A 23914-nucleotide genomic window follows, 5' to 3' on the forward strand; every position below is an offset into this window, starting at 1 on the left:
ATGGATGAAAGAAATGTGCCTATTTATATTACTCTTTAATCTAGGTATCAACTAATGCCACGGATGTTCACCAATTATTAAGGTCTTTCAAATTCAGTAGATTTTATCTTTCGTATTGATTGATTTCGCGAGATCTAAAACCATCATTTAAAATGTACATGTGGGACTGGGGATGCTGAAATTCACTTAAATGCAAATTACAGTGGGTTCCTTTGAAATTTTTTCCTCAAAGTTTTGCTAAAGGGTAAAAGATAAATACATTTAAATACTCCAGAAGTCATGTGACATTTTGTCAATTACAAAAGGGTGAAATGACCTGCGGAATTTCTCCGGACAAATGTAACGTTACTAACCGTAACGTTACTAACCATGCTTTTGGGGGTCTAGCTAAGAAATTATTGGTCGAACTGCTAAAAAACATTGTGTGAACATTTGTAATAATTGAAATTAATGCAAAACTTTGTTTGAAGTAACTTGAATTTTTGCACACTTTTTGTTAGAAGACATTGATTTTTTTTGTCATGTCCTTTTTTCGTAACGTTACTAACCAGCCCTTTAAGTTGCCATAGCAATGCTATTATTTCTTGGATTGTATTCATTCTTTTCTGTATCATAAACCTGGGAATGATGAACATGTTTTTGACATAATTTTGGCTTGAAATGAATAAATTGTAATTTAGTAGTAAAAACAAATATCTAAATTTGTTCAAATGTAACGTTACTAACTGCGGAATTGCCCTTGAGATATTGTAGAACAATAATTCTTCTATAACTTCCACTGAAATTTAATGGAAATGAAACGAAAAGGACGTTAGAGAGGGTGTATTCATGTGTATATACTGTGTTTTGTACCGGGCTGTGAGGGTATAGGGATAAATTCGGGTACCTCCCTCCGAGTCGCTTTGACTCATGTGCACCACTTTTTAAAGATATACTTTCATGGAAATAGTCTTTGCTAGACGGCCAAACGACTTTAAAAAAAAATCTTGTACGCTTAGAACAACGGAAATCGCGTTGGTTGATGCATGTTTTGCAAATGGCCGTGGGGATATGATCGATAGGGGTAACTTTGGTCACTACCCACAGAGTTTCCTTTGACTGTGCTATCTTCAATATCTCAAAACCCTCAAGGGTGCAAGAGCTGAATCATCCAGATTCGAATAAGCACCTCTCCAAATAGAGTTCATTAATTACAAAATTGGACAAGTTATAGATGTTGACAGTTGTTTATGTTATTTGATTCTCCGTAATTAGTGGATAAGCTATCATTATCTTTCTGATAACAAATTATTATTCGCTTAAAATTATTCATGCTAGGTTTCTAATGCTGAAAAGTTTGTTTTTGGTGAAGAGAAACTGACATGTCACATTTGAACACTCTTGATATGCTCATATCGGGCACTTTGGTGCATTTGAATATTCCGTTGGCTCGGTACCCTTTGCATATTATGCAAATGAGGCCCAGATTATGTTTATGGAATTGTTTGCATCGCACTAAGTGACATTGCAAACATATGTTTCAACACTTTCGGTGTTCCAATCTGAAACCTAGAAGCATAGTTTTCATGGAAACACTGTATTTTAATCATTATTGGAGCTAATTTGCATATTATGCAAATGAGGCCCAGAATATGTACATGGAAATGTTTGCATCGCACTAACTTACATTGAAAACATAAGTTTCAACACTTTCGGTGTTTCAATCTGAAACCTAGAAGCATAGTTTTCATGGAAACACTGTATTTTTATCATTATGGGGAGCTAATTTGCATATTATGCAAATGAGGCCCAGATCATGTCCATGGAAATGTTTGCATCGCACTAGCTGACATTGTAAACATACGTTAAAACACTTTCGGTTTTCCAATCTGAAACCTAGAAGCATAGTTTTCATGGAAACACTGTATTTTTATCATTATGGGAGCTAATTTGCATATTATGCAAATTTAGCCACTTTACCCCATTGGATTTCTTGGGACTTTTAGTGTGGTGTTTAGGAGCCCATAACAAGTTGCACTGCAGTGGAATTCGTACTGTTGCAATTAGTGGTGGGTGAAACCCTATTTTGACTGGAAACGTGAACAATGTCAGTGCAATCTGGATTCAGGGAAAAATCATTCCACTGTGACTGCTTTTCACCATGGATGAAGGTGAATACACGGGGGCAATATTCGTCGACCTACGGAAAGCGTTTTACAATGTCGATCACAAAAGCTAAAGTTGCCGAGTATTGGCAATAAATGGAGGTACACTTCAGTGGTTATGGTAAGAGGATAGTGACGAAGGTCAACAACGCATTGTCTGATTAAATGTTTTTTTTTTTCGTCCCCCTTCTTCTTTTCTTTTTCTTTTTGCTCTGCTGTTCTTTACTTATCTCTGATTATTGTTGACTATCACTAGCAGTCCTGTAAATGATTTTCATTATTTTTTCCTCTCCCTGCTTTGTGTATACAATGTATTCTGGTATTGTAGATATGGGACCCTGATGTGGAAGAACAGTCCTATTTTGCAGATATGGCTGAACGGGCAGTCCCCCGTTTCTTCATACTGAATAGATAATATTATGTCTATGTGCAATGTATACATGGAACTTGTGTATTCACTTTTATCAAGATGGAAATAAAAAACAACAACAACAACAACAAACAAGCACACACACACACACACACACACACACACAGCTCAACATAATGTTTCAATTCAACTTCCTTGAAACGGCCTACGCAATTCCAGTAATTTGTTTTTAATTACATATATACAAGAACAATTTTAGCAAGTAAATAATGATCCTGTTTCAAGTGATTGCTTAAAGATATGCGCTACAGGTGCATGAGGCTACCTGCCAAGGTTATTTCCAAAAGTTTAGGATGAATTTCATCTAGCCCCTCAAATTTTGAACTGGATAGTTTCTACAATTCCCTTTGAACAAAATCTACACTTATTTCGACTAAACAAAAAGAAGATCGTGCACTGTCAACAAAATTCAGAAACTGTTATCTTTGTTGAATTATTGGTGGCCGTTGGCCGCGTTAGATCGGTAGCCATGGCTTTTCTCTAGGGGGATTTCTCAGTGTTCGTATATGGCAGTTGGCAGCTATAAACAGGTGACCGCTAATGCAGGTTTGACTGTGTACATTGTATTACATATAAGTTTACCATGTACAATGATATATGTTCCCATTACTACAGTATGTTATATTTGTCGGAATTCGAGTCCCTGCATCATGATTGATATAGCATATAACATGGGCATCATTATGTAATCATATTCCAGGGGAAATTGATTCCTATCATATCGTATATGCGCCGTAGCGGTAACGTGAAATAAGACACACGTATTTGAATGTATTTTGAATGATACACAATATATTTCTGTTTCCGAGATATTGTTAGTGTGACGACCTGACTATAAAATCAGATAATTCAGGGCAACAAGTTTATACCTCTGGCGCTCCGAAGAGAGGAAATAATAAGAAACCTGCATCATGAGTGGAATGACTTGATGATAATTTTAGGGTCAAACGCAAATTGCGATTGCCTCGCCACAATCAAAGCCTATAATGATTGCTGAATAAACACTCTTAATTCTTCTTTTTGTTTTAGTGGGAATTTGAAAGTAAAGGAGTCTTGCTGTATAGTACATCAATGATTTGGTATGCCAACACTGTTGTGGAACAATTATTTAATACGAAAAAAGGGAAGAAAAAAAAACAGCGTGAAAATCAGATAGTTTGGGGAGACAAATCTATACCCCTGCATATGGCGCTCCGAAGAGCGTCCAAAATTCTGAGGGAAAGTAATAAGAAAGATGTATCATGACAGCCTACAAATGGAATGTTAAACATTTCTGCCATGACTTAATGATAAATCTGGTAATATGCTCATAAACGTAAAAATGCAAATGGCGATTACCTCACCACACCCAGAAGGGGTTTGGTATCTACATGTATAATGAATTCGGAATAAACACTAGTAATCCTTTTCATTTACTGAGAGAGAAAAAGAAAATAAAAATGAAAAGAGAATCTTGCTGGAAGCTGCATTTGATGCTAAGATATTTTTATTGTCACACTCAGGATTCCATCAAAACGCATGTTTTCAAGCTGCAGATGTTTAGTTTGTCACTCTACTACCAGAAATTTATGTTGGAAATAAATTTCATCTATAAATCGACCAATGGCCAAACCCCAGTTTACTGTCGCCTCACATCACTCTAAAGTACGTCCCAAAAAAAAATTACAATCAGATTTTCGCACTGACAACACCCGATATGATTAAACTGTCTAAATGCTACTTCAAGGTCTTAAAATAAAACATCTTAGCTCTATTTTGCAGAAAACTGCATTCAATTTGGTTAAGCGGTCACAGAGAAATGTGGATAGTTGTAAAGCATGTCATGAGTCTGATTCTTCCAAGTTTAGCACTTCAATACTCTTGTGTGGGAATACAATAGACAAAACTTGGAGGGAAGAGATTCCTGACATCCTCTACAAAATTCCTCATTTCTCTTTGACCAGTGAAGCAAATCGAATGAGATTTTCTGTAGGATGTGGGCTATGAGTTACAGTTTCATACCCTGAATGTATTTAGATTGATTCACTATTTTTAAAGATATCATTGCGGAGCTCCCGTTGTATTTCTTTTTTTTTTTTGGGGGGGGGGGGGCATACGGTACTGTCGCCTCGTTTTTAATCTACACACTATGCACAAGAGAAAAAATGACCATATTTGTCATTTTCATTCAAATCACATGACAACGCAAGATTTGAGGCAGCAGGCGCTTAGTTTGTTTCTCTATTGCCAGAAATACTTAGTCTGTTCGAAATCTCACATACACCATTATGACCAAACCTTACTCTAGGCCTACTGCCGCCTGTTTTTTTAATCCTCAACACAAACACATGGGAATACAATTAACACTAAGATATTCTAATTCTACATGCTCAGATCACATCATAATACATGCGTTAATGCTGCTATGGGTGAATTCTGTCACTCTATTACGAAATATTTATGAGAGAAATAAAATTGTACCTGTAAATCTACCAATACGACCAAACCTCACTCTACTGGTTGCCTTACATTGCTCTGCTGTAGCCTCGTTTTTTAATCTCATTATAATAGAACTCACGTTGTTTAGGGAAGAATAACAGCGTTAACACTACTATATCATTCGCTTTTCCCAAATTTTCGAATATCAGGTAAAACCCGTCCTGATTTAAGAACAAAATAAGATCGAACCTCATTCTATTCTTGCCTCACTTCATTCTACAATGGCCTCATTTTCTGCCTGTATAGGCCCCCTACTATTACTACAATGCACATATATTATTTCAAAACTGCACCTGGCATGAATGATATTTTCAATCAACAGGTTATAAGGCAGTGGCAGATCCAGAGGAGAGCGCACCGGGCGCGTGCGCCTCACCTCCCCTTTATTCTTAGTTAAAACAAAAGAAATAACAAGAGAAAAATGGGGAGGGGTGCGTGCGCCCCCTTTAATTTTGTAAAGGCTCCCCTTCTTTACGGAATTCCTGAATCTGCCCCTGATAAGGCCGATATATTTTACTGTTTTTAATTATTTTCATCTGCACGATAGTCATGATAGTCTTGCATTATCTCAATCGCACATGAAGGTGAACTTGTCCTTTAATCCATTCTTCGTATTCATATTTTTGCGCCATAGTCTTATAGAAGATATTATGCCGTTGTAATCATTTTCGCTTATGCCTGTCATAAAATTGTATGATACATCATTAATCATAATAATCAATTCATATAAAGTAGGGTCAAGACGAATTTCCACTGTAATAAAGAAATTCTGCGTAAATAACAGGTATCGCTGAGTGTACCTTCCCCTTTTTTCCATCTTTCTTTTGCGAGCCCATCTCTACCCCCTCCCCCCCCCCCGCCACACACACATTAAAAAAGAAAACAAAACCCAAAACGAAAACATACAGACGCAGCAAAACAAACAAAACAACTCCCCCCCCCCCCAAAAAAAAAAAATAATAATAATAAAAATAAAAATAATAATGATAATAAAATCATCCCCTTCAAACCATGACATTCATCGAATCGTTATTTAATTCATGCACCCGTACATCTCAAAAACGCCACAAAGACATTTATAGCAGTCTTCACTGCTTTGATCCCATGATCGTCACCGCCAGCAAGCCGGGAGAAGAACAAGACGGAGATTCGAGAAATCTAAAACTATATGCGCTGAAGAAAATAACTCACAAAAAACATCAGTGAATGTGTGAATGCCATCACAAAGACATAATATATCATCTTCCTTGGAAAGTGGCTGGTGATTATGCAATGAGACACGAGTCAATTGTCTTCGCATCTGAGCGGCAGATCCAGTTTGACACATACTTCAAATATTTTTTGAGTGGCGGCTTCGAGCATGGGATCAAAGCGAATAAAACTGCTGTGACTCCATTTCTCGAACCTCCTTGCAAGTACCACCAGTACAGTACGCGCGCACTACGCAGGGCACCACTGACACCCGCCATTGCGTCTTCAGCGAGATAGTCTCTTCCTGTCTCAAATTGTCAACAGACGCACACTGTACACTGAGGTATACTTTTCAATTGTCTTTTGCGTCAGCTTCCACACCAGCCAAACATCTTCAGCAACATGGCCGCATTTTGGGCACCTCGAGGATTGGAGGGATCACTATGTAACATACCTGCTCTCAAGTTCTCTCGTTTTTCGTCTGCATTGAACATTCGAAGACAGAACAGTCGTTACTTGTCTTTTTCCTGGGCTCCGTCCGCTACGAGCTGCGACAGTCAGCCGCAGAAATGCAAAACGAGGGTACTCAATGTTCCAAACTTTATTGGACATCACGTGTCGGCTTCGCTCGTTTCGGCTTCTCAGAGTTCCCTTATGTCATCCGACGTCCCCTTCTTGACCGAGGAGGAGATGTCAGTCCTGGACACCACTTTCGCCTCCGAAAGGCTTCTGCATCCACGATGGGAGGAATATTCTGAATTCAAGCTTGCCAATATCAAATGGTCTGATGTTGGTGACCGGGTTGAAGTACAATGGGCACGGGGTAGGCAGAGTGATGGTGACATAGAGGTTAGCGGGGGTGCAGCGAAAAACTCTTTTCCCTACAGTTGGCTGAGAGATAACTGTCGATGTAACGAGTGCTTCAACAAGTCTTCCAAGTCTCGAACGGTTAAAGGGTGTGTACAGTTCTGGTCGAGGTGTAGATTTAGCTTTTAACATTTTGCGAGATATTTAGAAACCACTCTATGAGATGTAGGGGGGAATGCAGTTCTAAGGGGTATCAAAAGTTTATTCGATGAAAATCGGTTTTGAAATGGCTGAGATATCCAAAAACAAGGTGAAACAAAGAGATACTAATAAAGTTGGGGCATGTCGCCTTTTATTATTAGCACTTTTTTGGATATCTCAGCCATTTGAAAACCAATTTTCATCAAATAAACGTTGAATCCTTCTTAAAATTACATGCTCTTTCATATTTCATAAAAGGCTTTCCATTATCTCACTTAGGAATGTTCAAAACATGAATCCCTACCTCAACCAGTACTGTACAGTCCCTTTAATCTGCAGGGGCTCTTGGCGAGGTGTGGAGTAGAGACGGTGACGCGAAGTGAAGATGGCAAATCAGTAAGTTATCGTGTTAGCTCTGCTACCTTACTGTCTCAAGAATCCTTCTTTATAACAAGTCCAGATTTAAAGTGGAATTCCACCCTCTGTCTTAATTGGAAATTGGTTGGAATAGATCAAGGGAGTGAAATCAGCGAAGGTCAGAATCGTAGAAGTTGCAAAAAACGTGTAAATTTATAGATTTGTATAAAATTTAGTAGACTTTAAATTTCAACATTCAAATTTCATGACACGTCATAATTTCCGAAAACAATATGATTATGACATTATTGACCAATCAATATACATTTCCCCTTATTCAGTTTATGAGCTAACAAAGTGAACTATTGAGATTGATCATTCATCATACGACGTTCGTCATGTAAGATAACTTGCGTCGTGTGGTGTGAGATTTTTTGTTTCCATTTTTAGGGTCTTCTTGAAAACTCCATTAACAAATTTCACCGAAAATGGCAGGTGTAGCATCACTAGGGTGAAATGATCTCAATCATTTTAAACGGATACCATGCCCACCCTCTTTCCCGCTGGGCCCAAATGTAGGAATAATTTGCAAAAACCTTTATCGAGAACAAGGGGTATAGAGCTACGGTAGTGCTGTGAACAGAGAGGTGAGTACTATGCCTACAATAAACTACAATGGTGACTAGATATAATATACTAGGACTAGGTGTTACAATTACATTTTCCACTTTTGATCCTTAATACATGTAGTTCAAAAGCTATACATCAACATCAGATAACGCTGACATTAATATGCCCAATAGCTAAATAGTGTACAAGTATGTTGAACGTCATTTAAAAATGAAAGCATAAATCAGTTTCATTGAATTCACGATTTATTTTTAAGTTAGGGTTCAGATTTTACTCTATTTCAACTCTCTGTACAAGTTTTGCACAGAGGTCAATATTGTTGTGTATGGGAGTGTGTGGTTAACACCCAGACAATGGTCCTGAACAATGGCCAGGGTTTGAATGCTCTATTACAAATTCATGGGAAATTCCACTATCACAGCTAGTCTTCATTCATCCTGAGATGCAGTGTAACAACTCGGTGAATGGAATCCCTCTGAAGAAATGTAACATGGCAGAGGCCGTACAGAATGCCAATATCTTGGCCGCAGCAGACTCAGCTCAACTAACCAGCAGAAAGGCAGTAGCTGACCCTCGGCATGCACGTAATTTGCTCGTATAGCTCGCTCCATCCTTGCTCAAACTTGGCTGCGAGAAAATCGGACTTGCGTGCGCACCTCATGGCAACTACAGGCGAGAGACCTGCTAGGAACTGTCGGGTGAGTGTCATCTGCGGGGACCGCCGGGTATAGCAAAATTGTCCCTCACGAGTCACAGGCAAGGCATGCCCGCAAAGGTGTGAGCAGGCCCTGAGCATGGTCAAACACTATTCCGGGTGACTCGCTAGGATTGCCCGCATAGGTCCACGCAAAACACTAGTAGGAGGCTCATAACGGCCGCACATCGCAAGCAACTCCCACGCAGGGAACAAGCAATTGTAAGGCAGGTACTTCGCAGTGCTCGCATGTTGTCCGCAACTAGAACGTTAGTAGAACGTGAGTAGCACGCGTCCAGCGGGTAAAACGCACGTAAAACTAGCACAGATTCCTGTCTGCCCGAAGAAATTATCCTGCGTGCTGGAAAATCCCTACATGCCACAAACCCGCTTAGCTTGCCCGGAAAGGTGTGACAGGGCCTCTACCAGGAATTTAGACTAGCATCATGAATTATCAAAGCATTCTTGTGCCTTGAAGCAAGAGACCGGTAGCCTAGACCCCGTTTACAGTGCGGGGCTGGGCCGAGCCGCGGCCGAGCCTCGCACTGTAAACGGGGTCCTAGTCAGCAGAGCTCTTAAAAGATTCGTAGGCATTCATACAAATTGCAAGTCGATTGTTCAGGGCCATTGTAAGTACACACTCACATACGCATCATTGGCTCACTGTGTAAAGTTCCCTCTCGATCAACTTAAATTATAATTTTCAAACTACAGTGTATGTATTACGGATCAAAAGTGGGAAATGGGTGGGTTTTTTAATACATATAGTTACTATTTTGTATTTGGTAATTTTGCTGATATAAATGTAATTCTATATTTTGAATTCCATATTTTGAACTCAAGTAAATTTAATAGACATTTCTGCATTGAATATGTTTTACAAATGAGATACAGCAAATTCAATCAAGTCACTTCAATTTTAATCATCCAATAAAAATTTAAAAACCCAAGAAATTCATTGCGGGATTATTACATATTTAAACAACGATTGAATGATGGTGCTTAAAATGTCGGAAACACGAAAAAGGACATAATGAATAACTGAACATATATACAAATAATTCAAACTGGAAGAGTAATCGTATAGAAGCGTGACATAAAACTGACTCAATTGGCATAATGTTAAAAACTCCAGAAATCTGTCCCTGTTCCCCGATACATAACCGTTCCCAGTCCCAGCCCCTACCTTCCATTAGCCCGAGATAAACCGAAAGCACAAAACAAAACAGACTCCAAAATGCAAATGCCAGCACCATGCGTAAATAACATTAGTAATTGCATCATCAATAAAAATCCTCCTGAATTCCATAGATATTGCACATAATCACTATATTGGATATAATGATAAATGTAATCATCATAACCAGTTTACCGGATTAAAGATATCACTATTCATCATAACGGGGAAGTTTTACAAAGAGAAGAGGAAATAAAAAAAAAAATAACAGGAGGAGGAGGGAGCATGATGACAGCTCATAGATAACATTATTAAACATCAACAACTACTATAACATATGTCAAACTGTCACAAAACTGTGAGATCCCAAAATGAAGTAATGGTTATTACTGATAACATATATTAAACAACAACTATTATACCACAAGTCATAAAACTGTCACAAAACTATGAGATCCCAAAATAAAGTGATGGTTATTACTGTGATAATGACTATGAAGATGAAAATGATTATGACGGTGAAGCTGATAATGAAGATGGTGATAATGTTGTTGTGGAGATAATTAGTAATAACGATGAAGATGAAAGCAATGGTGATGGTATCTTCAGTGTAGTTTTACTCCGGCTCTCTAAATTCCAATTAATGGCTATCATTAAAAGCTTTAATTGCAAATGGAATGAAAGAATTCGTATATCGGTTTGTCCTGCATTTTGCAGGGGCAGTCGTTTGCCAGATCTCAGCCAACAAAAACATTAATCCAGGGGGTGTAGGGGGTCCCTCGTAATACTCTCAACTTTCCTAAGAATGCAGACAGTGCACTTTTCATTTATGGCTGGAATTTGATCCAACTATTTTCCTTGCACGCCTCAATAATCTTTTAATTTTCATTTGGTCACTCTTCCTTAGATTGCAATATCAGGAGAGGCAACCATATAGAGTGGGACTCTCGACAACAGCCAAGGAAGCGGGCGGGGAAGAAGAATGTTTTCTGGGTTTGTTTTTTTACATGAAAATAAGGATTTTAGCTTCCTCAATGCAAATGAAGCCTTGCGTGGCCTTTTGTCAGTACTTGTTTGCTCTGACCGATCATGACACCGAGATATCTATATTTTGGAACAATTTCAACTACTGACTTATAAATGACAAGTGGTCATTGAGTTTGAGATAGTTGCAATCGGCACCACTGCATAGAGGAGTCCAGTGCTCTTAGATATTTTGTTTCCTCATCAGTCCAATTATAACCGTGTCATCAGCGTATTTCAGAATGCTCGTGTTCCCGTAATCAGCTTTATGCAGTCATAAGTGTAAAGTATAAAAAAGGGATGGGGGACAGGACACAACCTTGAGAAGAACCGATACTAATTGTCATGGGGCGAAAAAGAACAAGTTTATGCCAGATCCACGGGCAGCCGTTTTGGGTAAGGGACCAAGTTTTACCCAGTACGATATATATATATATATATATATATATATGCACTTAGATTAATTTGGGTAAAAATGATAATAGTACTACTACTACTATATAATAATAATAATGATAATAATAATAATAATAATAATAATAATGATAATAATAATGACAATAATAATAATGTTATCATTATTGTTATTATTATTATAATGATTAATACCTTCTTATTTTGCGCATGTTATACATTACAGCCTCTAATCGCTTTGCACTCATTCTAATAATAACACTACAGTTACAAGACAGTTACTACAAAACAAATTATGTAAGAAATGTACCGTGAGTATACAAACTGAATTCTTTCCATTATATCTGTATACACTTGGTGGTGTCGGTGTCTTTAGTGCCTATTTCCATTATACTTTAACCATACTCTGTGTTTCGGGGGATTCAAAATCTATACGACCTTAAAAAAGTGTACCAGGGCGTCTGCTTGGTGTATATAATTGAGATTTCGTAAGTTGGTCAGTCAACTTGACAGTGCGATCATTCAATTTTGAGGGTTTTGGCCTTCTTTTTTGATCAGTTGAATCTGTATTCAAATCTAAAATGTTGCCATTCAAGTTCATAAAAAGTACTGCAACTTCGCGAAGTGGTAATTCAATACGCGGTAAGCGACTCGGAGACGGGGAGGTATTATGATTACGCAATACTGTTTTCATCGTTTCGATGCAATTTAACACTTTAAGCGATCAAATTGAAACGAGAGTGTTCTGGTCTTATTTCTTAATCATTAGCAAATCATGTGTTAGCTTATGCTTTGCAGCGGTTATCGTGCCAATGTCTATTCCATGTTCTCTTCTTTTCTTTTTTTTGCATAATGAAAGACCACTGACTTAACTCCTCCGTAGGTAATAGGGAAAGTCGTATTAATCTATAATAGTATAAGTATAACAAGTCGAGGATGTTGTATTTTTCACAACGAACAATTCTCATTTTAGGGCTTTTTACACTTGCAAATTTTTGCTTAGCCCCGGACCAACGGTGGGGCTAAGGGGGGGGGGGGGGGGGGGCTTAGCCCCACCGTTGGTACGGGACTATCCTTAGCCCACTTTCTGTTTACACTCGTTTTTGCCAAAGTGGGCTAGCCCCACCGATAGTACGGTACTATCTGGCCCTGCAAAATAGCAGGGGTTAGCACCGCAATTGCGGTGCCAAGCAAGTGAGTGTAAACAGAACGAAAAAATAATCCTGGGCTAAGCGACGGAGACGAAGTCCGACCCTCACTGACCAATCAGAAACGAGGTAATCAAGTGCTGCCGGTGCGTGCGTGTACGTGTACAGTACACAGCGTAATTATGAATATTCATATGGTTTGGAAAGTCCGGGGCTAAGAAATACGAGTGTAAAAAGGTCAGTTTTCTCCTTAGCCCCGGACAAGAGATAGTACGGGACTAATTGGCGAGTGTAAAAAGCTGAAAAAAATTGGTACGGGACTAACGATAGTCCTGGGTCAGAGAAAGTCCGGGGTTAAGAAACACAAGTGTAAAAAGCCCTATAGACTTAAACCAGTCTGCCTTTGTTAACACTGATTTCCAGATGACGATACAATGGAAGGATGGCCATATAAGCCACTACCCAGCTACCTGGCTTCGCTGCAATGTTTTCTCCGAGTCGGACCCCGACCCCGTTGCCGACATGCCACCTCAGTTGTGGGACGCGGCCACGTGTCGGGACCGAATTCAAATCTTCGACTTCGACGACCTCCTGAGCGACGACCGTGCCCTCTTCGCACTCCTGCGCGAAGTGAAAGGACTTGGAATCGCCATCATCGAAAACGTCCCGCAAAAGGTCCGGCAGATTCATCGTTTGGCGGAGAGATGTGGCTACCTGACCCCTTGCAACTACGCCCTTATAATAATCAGCGGGTCAATTCTGTGAAAAGAGCAATTCCGCTTCATGCATATATAACTTGAGTATAATCAAAAACAAGTAAGAATCAACCTGTGATGTGGTACAGAGGTTAATTCATCGAATTTTGCATGAGAAACGCACGTTCAAGTTTGATGTAATAAACGTATTCACGTTTTTGAAATCAGTATAATCAGTATATAAATATGCAAATTTGGTAAGTTAATCTGCCATTGACCGGCCATGCACACATTTATTTTCCATTCCATTCCCTATGTTGAAACAAACCTCTGAAAAGAAAACGTTCATGTTTCACATATTGTGTTTGCTAATTGAGAAATAATGACGTCGGAGTATGGGTGAAAGAGTTTTAGCAAACAAAAGATTAAACATCATCAAAAACCATGGGCTATAACGTTTTCGTTTAAACATCATTCCTAAAATACCATTTTGCGCATTTTATAGTTACAATCAATAACACTGCTCAGCGAAACTTTAGATTCTTTGAAATCTTTAACAAAGTCTTGAAAATCTTGATAAACTATACTTTCAGTTTGTTTGTTATTCACCATCTGTTCAAATGAAATGATTATGACAAATCAAAAACAACGTTCTCAACATGTAAACAAGAGTACTGAAAGGGTACTGTAAAGTAATGAATGTAATTATACGTGTAAACGATAACATTTTTAACTCAATTAAAGACATAGGTGGAGGACACCGTTGTCAATAAACAGTTTGCTTGACTGGAATAACGGCCTCACCTTGTAACTCTCTCTTTCTCTTTTCTTTTTTTAGCACTGAAGAAACAAAGCACTCTAAAGTATATATAATCCTATTATTATACTCCAGGTAAAACACACCCACACACACAACACACAACACACAACACACACATTAAAAACTTAAAGGGATCGTATAGTATTGATGGAGATGAGGATTGGGCTTTTAACCTTTTGCGAGATGCCAAGAGACCACTTTTGAAATAGTACAGAGTATACAATTCTAAGAGGAATTCAAAGTGGTTTTTTTTTTAATGAAAATCGGTTTTGGAATGGCTGAGACATACAAAGACAAAGGAAAACAAAACTTTATAAAAGGTAGGGCCCACCTTTTATTGGGAATGCTCTGTTTTTATAGATTTCTCAGCCATTTCAAAACTATTTTTTTTAAAATCAAATAAACGTCGAATTCCTTTGGGAATTACATGTGCTTTCACATTTCATAAGAGATTTCTCATTATCTCACCAACATACGTTTGAAACCTGAAGTTAGGTTTCAGCCAAAACTATGCGATCCCTTTAAACCTCGAATACATGAAATGTAGTTATACCAACGAGGATAGCCTGAAGGGAAAATAACTAGACAGAAACGAATACGAGGAGATAATCAAAGGGGTTATCTGAAGAAAGAGAAGTTGGGAGAGAAGAAAAGGGATATTTACAGTTTGGAGCTATATTATAATCATTGGAAAGAAAATTACACTATCTGGCAATTTATTGCGAACATAATTGTACAGGAGACAAGGTATGGTTATGATTTGTAATGTGTATTATGGAAGTGAATTAGTGAGCTATAGTTAGTTGTTATTCGGATGAAACAATGCGTTGAGTTTTTTTAAGATGATTTTTTTTAAACACTGAAGAAAAACAGTGCGTCCAGGATCATCAGACAGATCCGTAGTGCCTCATAATTGACTTATAATCTAATGCAATGATAAACTTAGGATTTTCTCAATTATATTCAATTATTGTAACAGGTGGGATATTATGACTAGATGCTGTAAACGTATTTTTATCATGACTGCTTCTAACACTGATTAATTCGGTGCTTGCTTACGTCGATGTGAGGCAATTGTCAGTCAGTTGCGCACAGACAATTTAAGACAAAGAGTTTTATAGAATTGGGGCCTACAAGTATGTTTGCACTTGAACAATGCGGTTTTGCCTTTTGACGTTCGCGGTTTTGCGTTTTGACCTTGGCGGTTTAAAATAGGATACCTGTTAATGTGAGATTTTGATGAACCTTTCTGGATTTGTGTCGCGTATGGAATACATTTCTTCCTGTAAACAAATCCAATGTCAGCTTAAAGCGGAATAAACCGGTTCTATGCATGTATACTTAAATTCAGGATTGTTTTTTTTTTCCTCCGGCCTTGTAACGAAGAATTTAAATTGACTTGCTCCCACTGACTTCATAATAGGTAGAAATTCACGTGTATGGAATTTTTGGGAGGCGGGGCTATAGCCTTCTGCAAGATTTGTGGTTGCTAAGGGTAACCTTTGTGAACAATGCCTGCATAAAATCTGAATACATTACAGAACCGGTCTGGTTTGCTCGGGTATCCACTTTTCTCTCGCTCTCCCTCAGTGCGTCTCTCACCTGGGTGCCACGATTCACATTCATGAATCTTTTCAGAGAATTTATGTGATAGAAATATATAGGTTTGATATTTCCGTCTAATAGACATTACATTAAACCTGAATATAATTCGTATTATGCAATATCTACAGCTTCAGCCTGTAAGCATTCGATGTCAAAAGCAGTTTGAAATGATGGTCTAGAGAGGATCAGAGGTCAATTCTTCATAAGCGAACAATTAATGAAATCTAATTTTCCTATTTGCTTTTTCTTACTGCTGTGTAGGCCTACAGGATCAATGAAAATTATAAGGTTATAACATCAGCACACTCATTTGTATAATCAATATCAACTGTCCGAAAATTGACTTGCAAAAACAAAATTGTTTTTTTTTCAATATTTCATGACTTCTTCATTTATTGTCCGATTCTCATAACACTTTGTTGTCCTCGTTAATAGTTTGTCCACTTTTAAAAATTAAGTACTTTCTGCATGGTCCAGAATTGTCTTTAGACTGACCATGGACCTACTATACATGGACGTTCATCGCTCGTTAATCAATTCATGCACCTGTTTCTGTCAAAAGTAGCACAAAAGCATGTTAAGCATGCTTTCCTGCTTTGATCTTATCATCACCGCCGACAGCCAGCCTGGATAAAATCAAGACGACGATTTGAGAACTCTAAAAAGTACATGCGCATCTTAAATCAAGAAAAATGCATGTGCAGTTGTAGTGTAATTAGGAAATTGTCGCTCAAGTAATTTCATTTGCGAAATGCGCGTACTTTAAAAGAGAAAGCAGTTATTTTGGCAGGTAGGAAGTGATTTGTAATCTAATTTTCATAGTTTTCGCACATTGTTCCAGAGTAAACATGGACAATAACCGTAGATGACATGTATGTCCCATCATTATTAAAGCCATGTTACATGCTTGTCCACAAGACTTAGTGTCCACTTCAGTAATTTTCAATTTTGTGACAGGAAAACTGTCATGTTTTCGGGTTTGCTGCTCCCTTTCATCGTTATTTATTCAAAGGCAGTTGAGTCTGAAAAGGCACCTCAGCAAAATAAGACTACGCTGAGGGAAATGGTTCATTGTCAAGGATGACGCACGATTACACAATCGTTATTATCCAAGGACCTGAAAGTACTCGTTAAGATGCACATAATCAGGTGGCGGCGGTGATGATGGGATCAAAGAAAGACATTCGTTACTCGTCCATGTGTGTATTAGGTCCATGGACTGACAGTGGCATGACACATGTCTGATGACTTTGTAAGGATTAATTAGGACTAATTATCCCTATCAAAACTAGCATTGATTTGGGGGGAGGGAAAGTGGTCGAATCTATGTTTATTGCAGATTTCACTATGCCGGAATGATCCATTAGTCCACAGGGGAAGAAAAGTACCACGCGCATGATAGCTCATGTGCCCATGGGTATATAATTTAATGACCTTTTATCTTTTTTCAGTTGGCTAGACACTTCACTCGATTCAAAGCGACATGGTTTTTCAGCGTGCCCCAGATAGCAATTCATGGAATTCGTATTCAAACAAAGAATGGACCTCTGCATCGACCAGGTGACCAGATTGGTTCGTCAATCAACACTCAGGGGAGCATTCGTTTCATTGTTTTGTATTAGGTGTTTCAAAAAACATTTCCCACTTTTAACTTAATAATTCATCGAAACTATATATTAGATAACACTGTATTGATATGAGTAATAGCTGAATAGTGTACAATTTGGTTGAAGGTGGTTTGAATATGAAAACATAAATCAGTTTCATGAAATCCATGATTAATTTCACAGTTATCCAGATTTTGCTCTACACTGTCACTTGATATGGGTGTGTATGGGAGTGTGTGGTTAACACCCTGACAATGGTCCAAAACAATGGTTAGGGTTTGAATGCTTCATTATTTATTCATGAGAAATTCCACTATCACAACTAGTCTTTATTCAGCCTCTGGCAGTATCTGTGTAAAGTCAAACGCCTGCCGATACTGTTGTTGGGTCTCGACAGTGCTCTCCCTACTTCTGAAAAACGAAATTACAATGAATACCCTCTGTTCTATCGTAAATATGGTGATAGGAAGCAAAGAAAATCAATTAGAGTATACACTTGTGTAAATGGAGCCTTAAATAAATCTACTGTGAAACATATCGCCCCTATGATATATGCTGCTGAACTCTTAACCAAAAATGATTTCTTTTTATCAAAAAGCGAAAAATTTGTCAGACTATTTAATTAGTCTACAGACAGTTGTATTAAAATGAGGAACTTGAGATCATTTATGCTTATTTATATCCCAGATTTAGTGATATGTGAAGCAAAAATTGAAAATGATTGCCAGCTGGAATGGAATGTGGTGTTTGCAAGCACATGGAAACGTGAGCTTCCTTTTTCCATGTGCATGCAGTTTACCCTATACCGTGCATGAATTCAGACTAGCAGTGCCCAGGGCAATCCACATGAATTATTGATTAAGCATTCATGTGCCTTGGAGCACGAGACTGACGCCTGGTCAGCAGGTGGTTGTCAGCACACACTCACATACACATCATTGGTTCCTGTGCAAGGTTCAATTTTTGTACAGAGGGTTAAAAATGGACCAAAATCTGAAACCTTACTTCGAAATCAACCTTAGATTTAATGAAACTGATTTATGCTTTCACATTCAAATTACCTCCAACCAAATTGTACACTATTCAGCTATTATTTATATCAATGACAGTTTTATCGGATGAATATTTTTTGAGCTATAAATGATCAAAAGTGGAAAATGTTTTTTGAAAAACCCAGTATTAAGTGCATTAACAAACTTTTCTTAACACTACCAAATACCAGACTCGCTGTCAGGTGGATGTATGGCAAGTACCATCTATAGGGATTACATGAATAACTATAATATCACAGATGCTTATCTCAGTGAATATGAAAACCAACTCGTCTCCAGTAAAAATGACCCTTTTCTGCTCATGCGCAGACTGGAACCCCGAACTGGCTTATGTATTCTGCCATTTGCATTAAAAATGTGTTTTCTTTCTCAATATGCACATATTACAGGGAGACGTTCCAGGTGGAGGCAAAGGTGGACCCGAGTAACGCAGCATACACATCTGGCTCCCTGAGCATACATACAGACCTGACGTATTTCAACGACACACACGATGTGAGTGTCAGCAACGGCATTTTTATCTATAAGAAGGAATGAGTGCATCCATGGGTGCGTTTATCAACTCTCCTTTCTCGGCAGAAACAGGTTATCCAAACAGCTTTCAATGAATTTTTACGAGTTGATAAACGCAAAGCTGTTTTGAAAGCCCTTCAGGAAAAGCCTTTTCGAAAGCCCCAAATTTGTGGCTATCCAAACAGGTTTCCTAAACAGGTTTTCAGAAACCTGTTTGTAAAAGCCTTTTGGAAGTTGATAAACGCAAAGCTGTTTTGAAACGGCTTTGTAGTCTTGTACTTCTCGGGTCGAATAGCGCAATGCAGCTGTGCAGTGGCAGGCCAGTTAAAAAATCGTGTTGATAAACCATTCTAACGCAACTATTTTGAAAGCCGTTTCTAAAGGGCTTTGGAAAGGGCTATCGAAAGCCATTTAAACAGGGGAAAGTTGATAAACGAAGCCAAAGTCTCATGCCGCCACTCAGAAATATTTGAAGTATGTAAACTGGAGCTGCCTCACAGATAGGAAGACAATTGATTCATGTGGCATTGTATCATGACTCGTCACTCTCAAAGGAAGATATGTCTTTATGAAGGTAATTGCTTTTCGCCGTCCTTTCTTTATAGAAAACAAGCGGCACATTAATAGTACAGGCAGTCAGGGCTTTGGAAAGGGCTCTCGAAAGGGCTATGGAAAGGGCTTTCGAAAGGGCTTTCGAAAGGGCTATCGAAAGCCGTTTAAACAGGGGAAAGTTGATAAACGCAGCCCATGAGGCAAACTCTAAGCCCCCCTCCTTCATACAAAACGGAAAATAGAAGTGTGATAAAGGAGCGGGGGGGGGGGGTTATGAGATTTCAGTCGGAGCGTTATTCGATTCTGTTTTTTTTTTTTTGGAATGAATGTCCATACCAGGGAGGTGGTCCACCTCCCTGCACGTACTCTATATTTTGATTAGTATCACCACGGACCTACTACAAACATGAACGAATGCCTTTCTTTGATCCCATCATCACTGCAGCCATGATTATCTGCATCTTGATTAGTACATTCAGATGTTTCGAAAATTGTGATTATTATTATATTAGTCTTATATTGGTAATCGCACATTGTCACTGACAAAAAAAAAACACAACAAATGTTTCCCTCATTTTGTTTTTATTTGGATACAGTGTCTTTTCAGACTCCACTGCATTTAAATAAACATTAATGATGGGGAGCGGCAAATCTCAAAACATGACAAATTGTGGGTCACAGAAATGGTAATTACTGGGGGGCATTTCATGAAGCATTTCATGAAGCATTTCGTCCGACGAAGTTGTCGGACAAACTTGCTCTCAGCCAATCAGTTGCAAGGATTTCAGTAGCTTGTAACGGTTTGTCAGAAAAATATCCGACCAAACTGCTTCATGAAATGCCCCCCTGAAGTGGACACAGTCATGATGGTCACTGAAGGTCGCGTAATGCTAACACATACAGGGTCATGTCGTCTATCGCTACTGTCCATAATGTACTGTGAAACAATGTGCGAAAAATGGGTAAAATCAAAATACAAATCACAATTATCCTGCCAAAATACTTGCTGTCTCACGTCTCTCTTTGTTTTGTTTTGTTTGTTTTTTTTTTTTTTGGGGGGGGTTTTTTTTAGTCCATGCTGGTTGTCGGCGGTAATGATGAGATCAAGTTATGTACAGATCACTAAGATGATGTCATCCCCTTTAATTTCTAAATCTTGTTTGCTCTTGATATCAATCTTTTTTCACTTAGTGAAATATCTTATACTCAGTATATTCTGAATTGTTGCATTCATGAATTTAACACTAAGAATGATCAAAATATTCATCCCCCATTAGCTCGGATTTCAAAAAGCACAATATTTCATATTCAACAAGCCTCTTGATGTTTTTGTTGATATTTTAATGATCCCGCTGTTTAAGACGTAGCAAAGTTATTTTGAAATTTGTAAAATGTTGCACAATGTCTCAAAACTACACGAAGCTCTGCATCTGTGTCGGCTGCATGTCCTGCATAAATTGATAATATAATAATAATGATATAAATAATAATGATATAATAATAATGATAATAATAATAAGAATAATAATATAATGATAATAATAATAATAATAATAGTAATAATAATAACAATAATAATAATGATAATAATAATAATAATAATAATAATATAATGATAATGATAATAATAATGATAATAGTAATAATAATAACAATAATAATAATGATAATAATAATAAGAATAATAATATGAATGATAATGATAGTAATAATAATAATAGTAATAATAATAACAAGAATAATATTAATAATAATAATAATAATAATAATAATAATGATCATAATAATAATGATAATAATAATAAAAATTCCCTGTTGTCGTTGGAGCACTCCGAACAACGCCAAAGCAGCTGCGACGGCACTTGGACGATGTGAGTGTGCCCGATCAAATGCAAACGCTCCAAAAAGCAGCATTGCTGGGGACGGCGCGAATCCTGAGAAAAGGACTACAAGTCTAAGGTTCCAGGATAAAACTTGACGCGATATTGATCTCCAAGAGATATCTTGTGAAGATAATACAATAATAATGATACTAATAATAAATAATAATAATAATGATAATAATGATAATAATAATGATAATAAGCTACTTCTAGGTTTTCGGAATTCTTTTCACGAGATTGCATAGCTGTGTCTAAGCTTTGGGGGATTTTAACTGACATTAGCAACGTCTTGTGTCCGTAGATCCAGATGTTGCATTGCATTGCTCAGGCGGACGGTGAAGGAGGTGAGAACACGCTCGTTGACGGGTTCAAGATCGCCAACGACCTCCGGCAGCGCGCTCCAAAACTGTTCGACATCCTCACTACAGAAGTGCTCGAGTACCACGATGTTGGGCACGACGCTGTGGGCGACTTTTTCCAGCATTCACGAGTCCGAACCATAAGGTATAGGCCTGCATATCTAAGTTTTGTCGTTGTTGTTGTTGCCGTTGCCGTTGTTAGTGTTGTCGTTGTTTTTGTTGTTGCCATCGTTGTTTTATTTGTTGTTGATTTTAAAGGACAATTTCGTGAATAGTATTACCATTACTCTAAACATCGCATGTATACGTGCTTGCCATGGTTGCCAAGTCATATACTCTATGGCAAACGATTTTTGTATATTTTGAAGATCTAACTATTGGCAAAGAATCAAAAGGGAGACAAACAGGGAGATTAAATCTTCAAGAATCAACAAGTAGTTTTCCGTTTTAATATCAATAATCTTGTGTACATAAATCAATTAAGACCTTTGATACTCTGAAAGGACATGACAAAATGATTTTCACCAATATCTTTTTGTGTTATGTTGGGAAACAAAGCCTATAAGGCATTATCACTAGGGCAATGTAACAAAAAAGTATACGAATACACCAATTACGAATCAATGTAATGACTCTTGCAGTTATATTTAACCTTTTCTATGCCGAGTCAAATGTGCACAAATTTCACAAATAAATCTGTGGACAGGAATAAATGTGGCACAAAGAGGATTATTCTTGTCAACGTTGAAAAAGATGATAGAAACAAGATGACCCTCGATCCTCAATCTGTAATGACCTCTTTTTTTTCACGATTTGGACAAAGACTAAATGACAAGGGCGATGTCGACAAGATCATATTCAGTGACCACGGGCGGAGTGCAATGCTCCGCATGGGCGTGGACAACGTCGTCGCGACGTACGAGGCTCTGGCTGCCTTTGCGGACCTTTTGTACGACCGCGTCAATGTCTTCCGGTATAGGATGAGAGGTGGTAAGTGTATTTTGTGCCACACGCATTCCAAGTTTATATACTCACACATTGGTCTCCTCGGGTCTGTTACACTTAGTCACAAAATCAATCCTAAATTCAATTGCGATTGATCTCACGGACAGTTTTGAGATCAAATAGTCCTCGTGTATTCGTAATTGTTTCAATAAGCCAGATGGGAACAATATCTTTGCCGCGTTCTGGAATACATCTTGAATGTTGATGACTCCATCTCAGCTAGATTTGATCTGAATCTGTCCCATGGGCTCATTTTTTTTTTTTCGCTCGATGTAGTCTCGGTGTTAGTGAAATAGCGCCCAGGGACATCAGACTGGTCTCTGTGCTTCTCACTGATGTATGAACAAAGGAAACTTATGATACAGCAGAAGAGACCTTGTCATACTCCTCATGCTGTGGAAAGATGGTGTTGATGACATTACGCGAGCCGTGATAAAGAATTATATTGAAATGGTTATTACAGTGTAAGGATGATAATGGTTTGAATAAATCATATGCAACGCGGACGTTCAAAGACGACGACTGCTTTGACCGTTCTCCTCTCTCCCTGCGTTGTGTTGCAAAGTAGCTTTAAATTACGCGAGGACGCAGTCTATAAAAAGTAAAATGGCACCCCCATATGATCAGTGCATCAAGTAGCTCTCTGCGGTGTGAATTCGAGCGGACGCAAAACAGCCCAGAAACAGCGTCCAGAACCGACCGTGCAAACTCAGACGATGCGAGGTCGATTTTTATACGGAAATTTGCACATGCGCAGAATTTTTTTTCTAAACGTCCAAGTCGACGAAAATCTAAAGCTCTCTAATCATAATCTTTCTTCATCTACTCACTATACATAATCATCTGTCTATCTGTATATAATATCTGCCTTTTAAGTGCACCTCTCTCCCTCTCGGTCTCTAGTATTGCATTCTCTCTTGACCCCTACAGGTGACATTCTCATAATGGACAACCATCGGGTGTTGCATGGTCGGGAGGCTTTCACCATGAAATCCGGCTCTTCTCGCCACTTGGAGGGAGGTTATTTAGACTGGGATGCCGTCTTGTCAAAGATCAGAGTCCTAGGACAAAGCGTCGAGTAAAATACGTGGTAGGCCTATATGGCACCTTTTTCTTTGAGATGGGAAAA

The 23914-nt window shown here is 38.3% G+C and overlaps 1 protein-coding gene across 1 annotated transcript; it reads left to right on the forward strand.

Annotated features, from left to right (window-relative positions):
* The first annotated feature begins 6897 nt into the window (after positions 1-6897).
* On the forward strand, positions 6898-23867 carry LOC139729899 (gamma-butyrobetaine dioxygenase-like). Its single transcript, XM_071640820.1, has 9 exons — positions 6898-7092; positions 7591-7647; positions 8660-8822; positions 11017-11102; positions 13118-13446; positions 18863-18968; positions 21723-21925; positions 22604-22770; positions 23716-23867. The coding sequence occupies exons 1-9, from the start codon at positions 6898-6900 to the stop codon at positions 23865-23867; spliced, it is 1458 nt and encodes a 485-aa protein (XP_071496921.1).
* Positions 23868-23914: the final 47 nt, after the last annotated feature.

Source organism: Diadema antillarum, unplaced genomic scaffold (assembly GCF_040938485.1).
Source record: "Diadema antillarum isolate AM-2024a unplaced genomic scaffold, OU_Dant_1.0 seq00000269_RagTag, whole genome shotgun sequence".
NCBI lineage: Eukaryota > Metazoa > Echinodermata > Echinoidea > Diadematoida > Diadematidae > Diadema > Diadema antillarum.

Excerpts from the sequence above, each read along its gene's own strand:
- LOC139729899 (XM_071640820.1), top strand. The coding sequence starts at position 6,898 with ATGTCATCCGACGTCCCCTTCTTGACCGAGGAGGAGATGTCAGTCCTG. Across the intron at positions 7,093-7,590 it reads AGAGTGATGGTGACATAGAG|GGGCTCTTGGCGAGGTGTGG; the intron begins GTTAGCGGGGGT and ends TTTAATCTGCAG. Across the intron at positions 22,771-23,715 it reads CCGGTATAGGATGAGAGGTG|GTGACATTCTCATAATGGAC; the intron begins GTAAGTGTATTT and ends TGACCCCTACAG.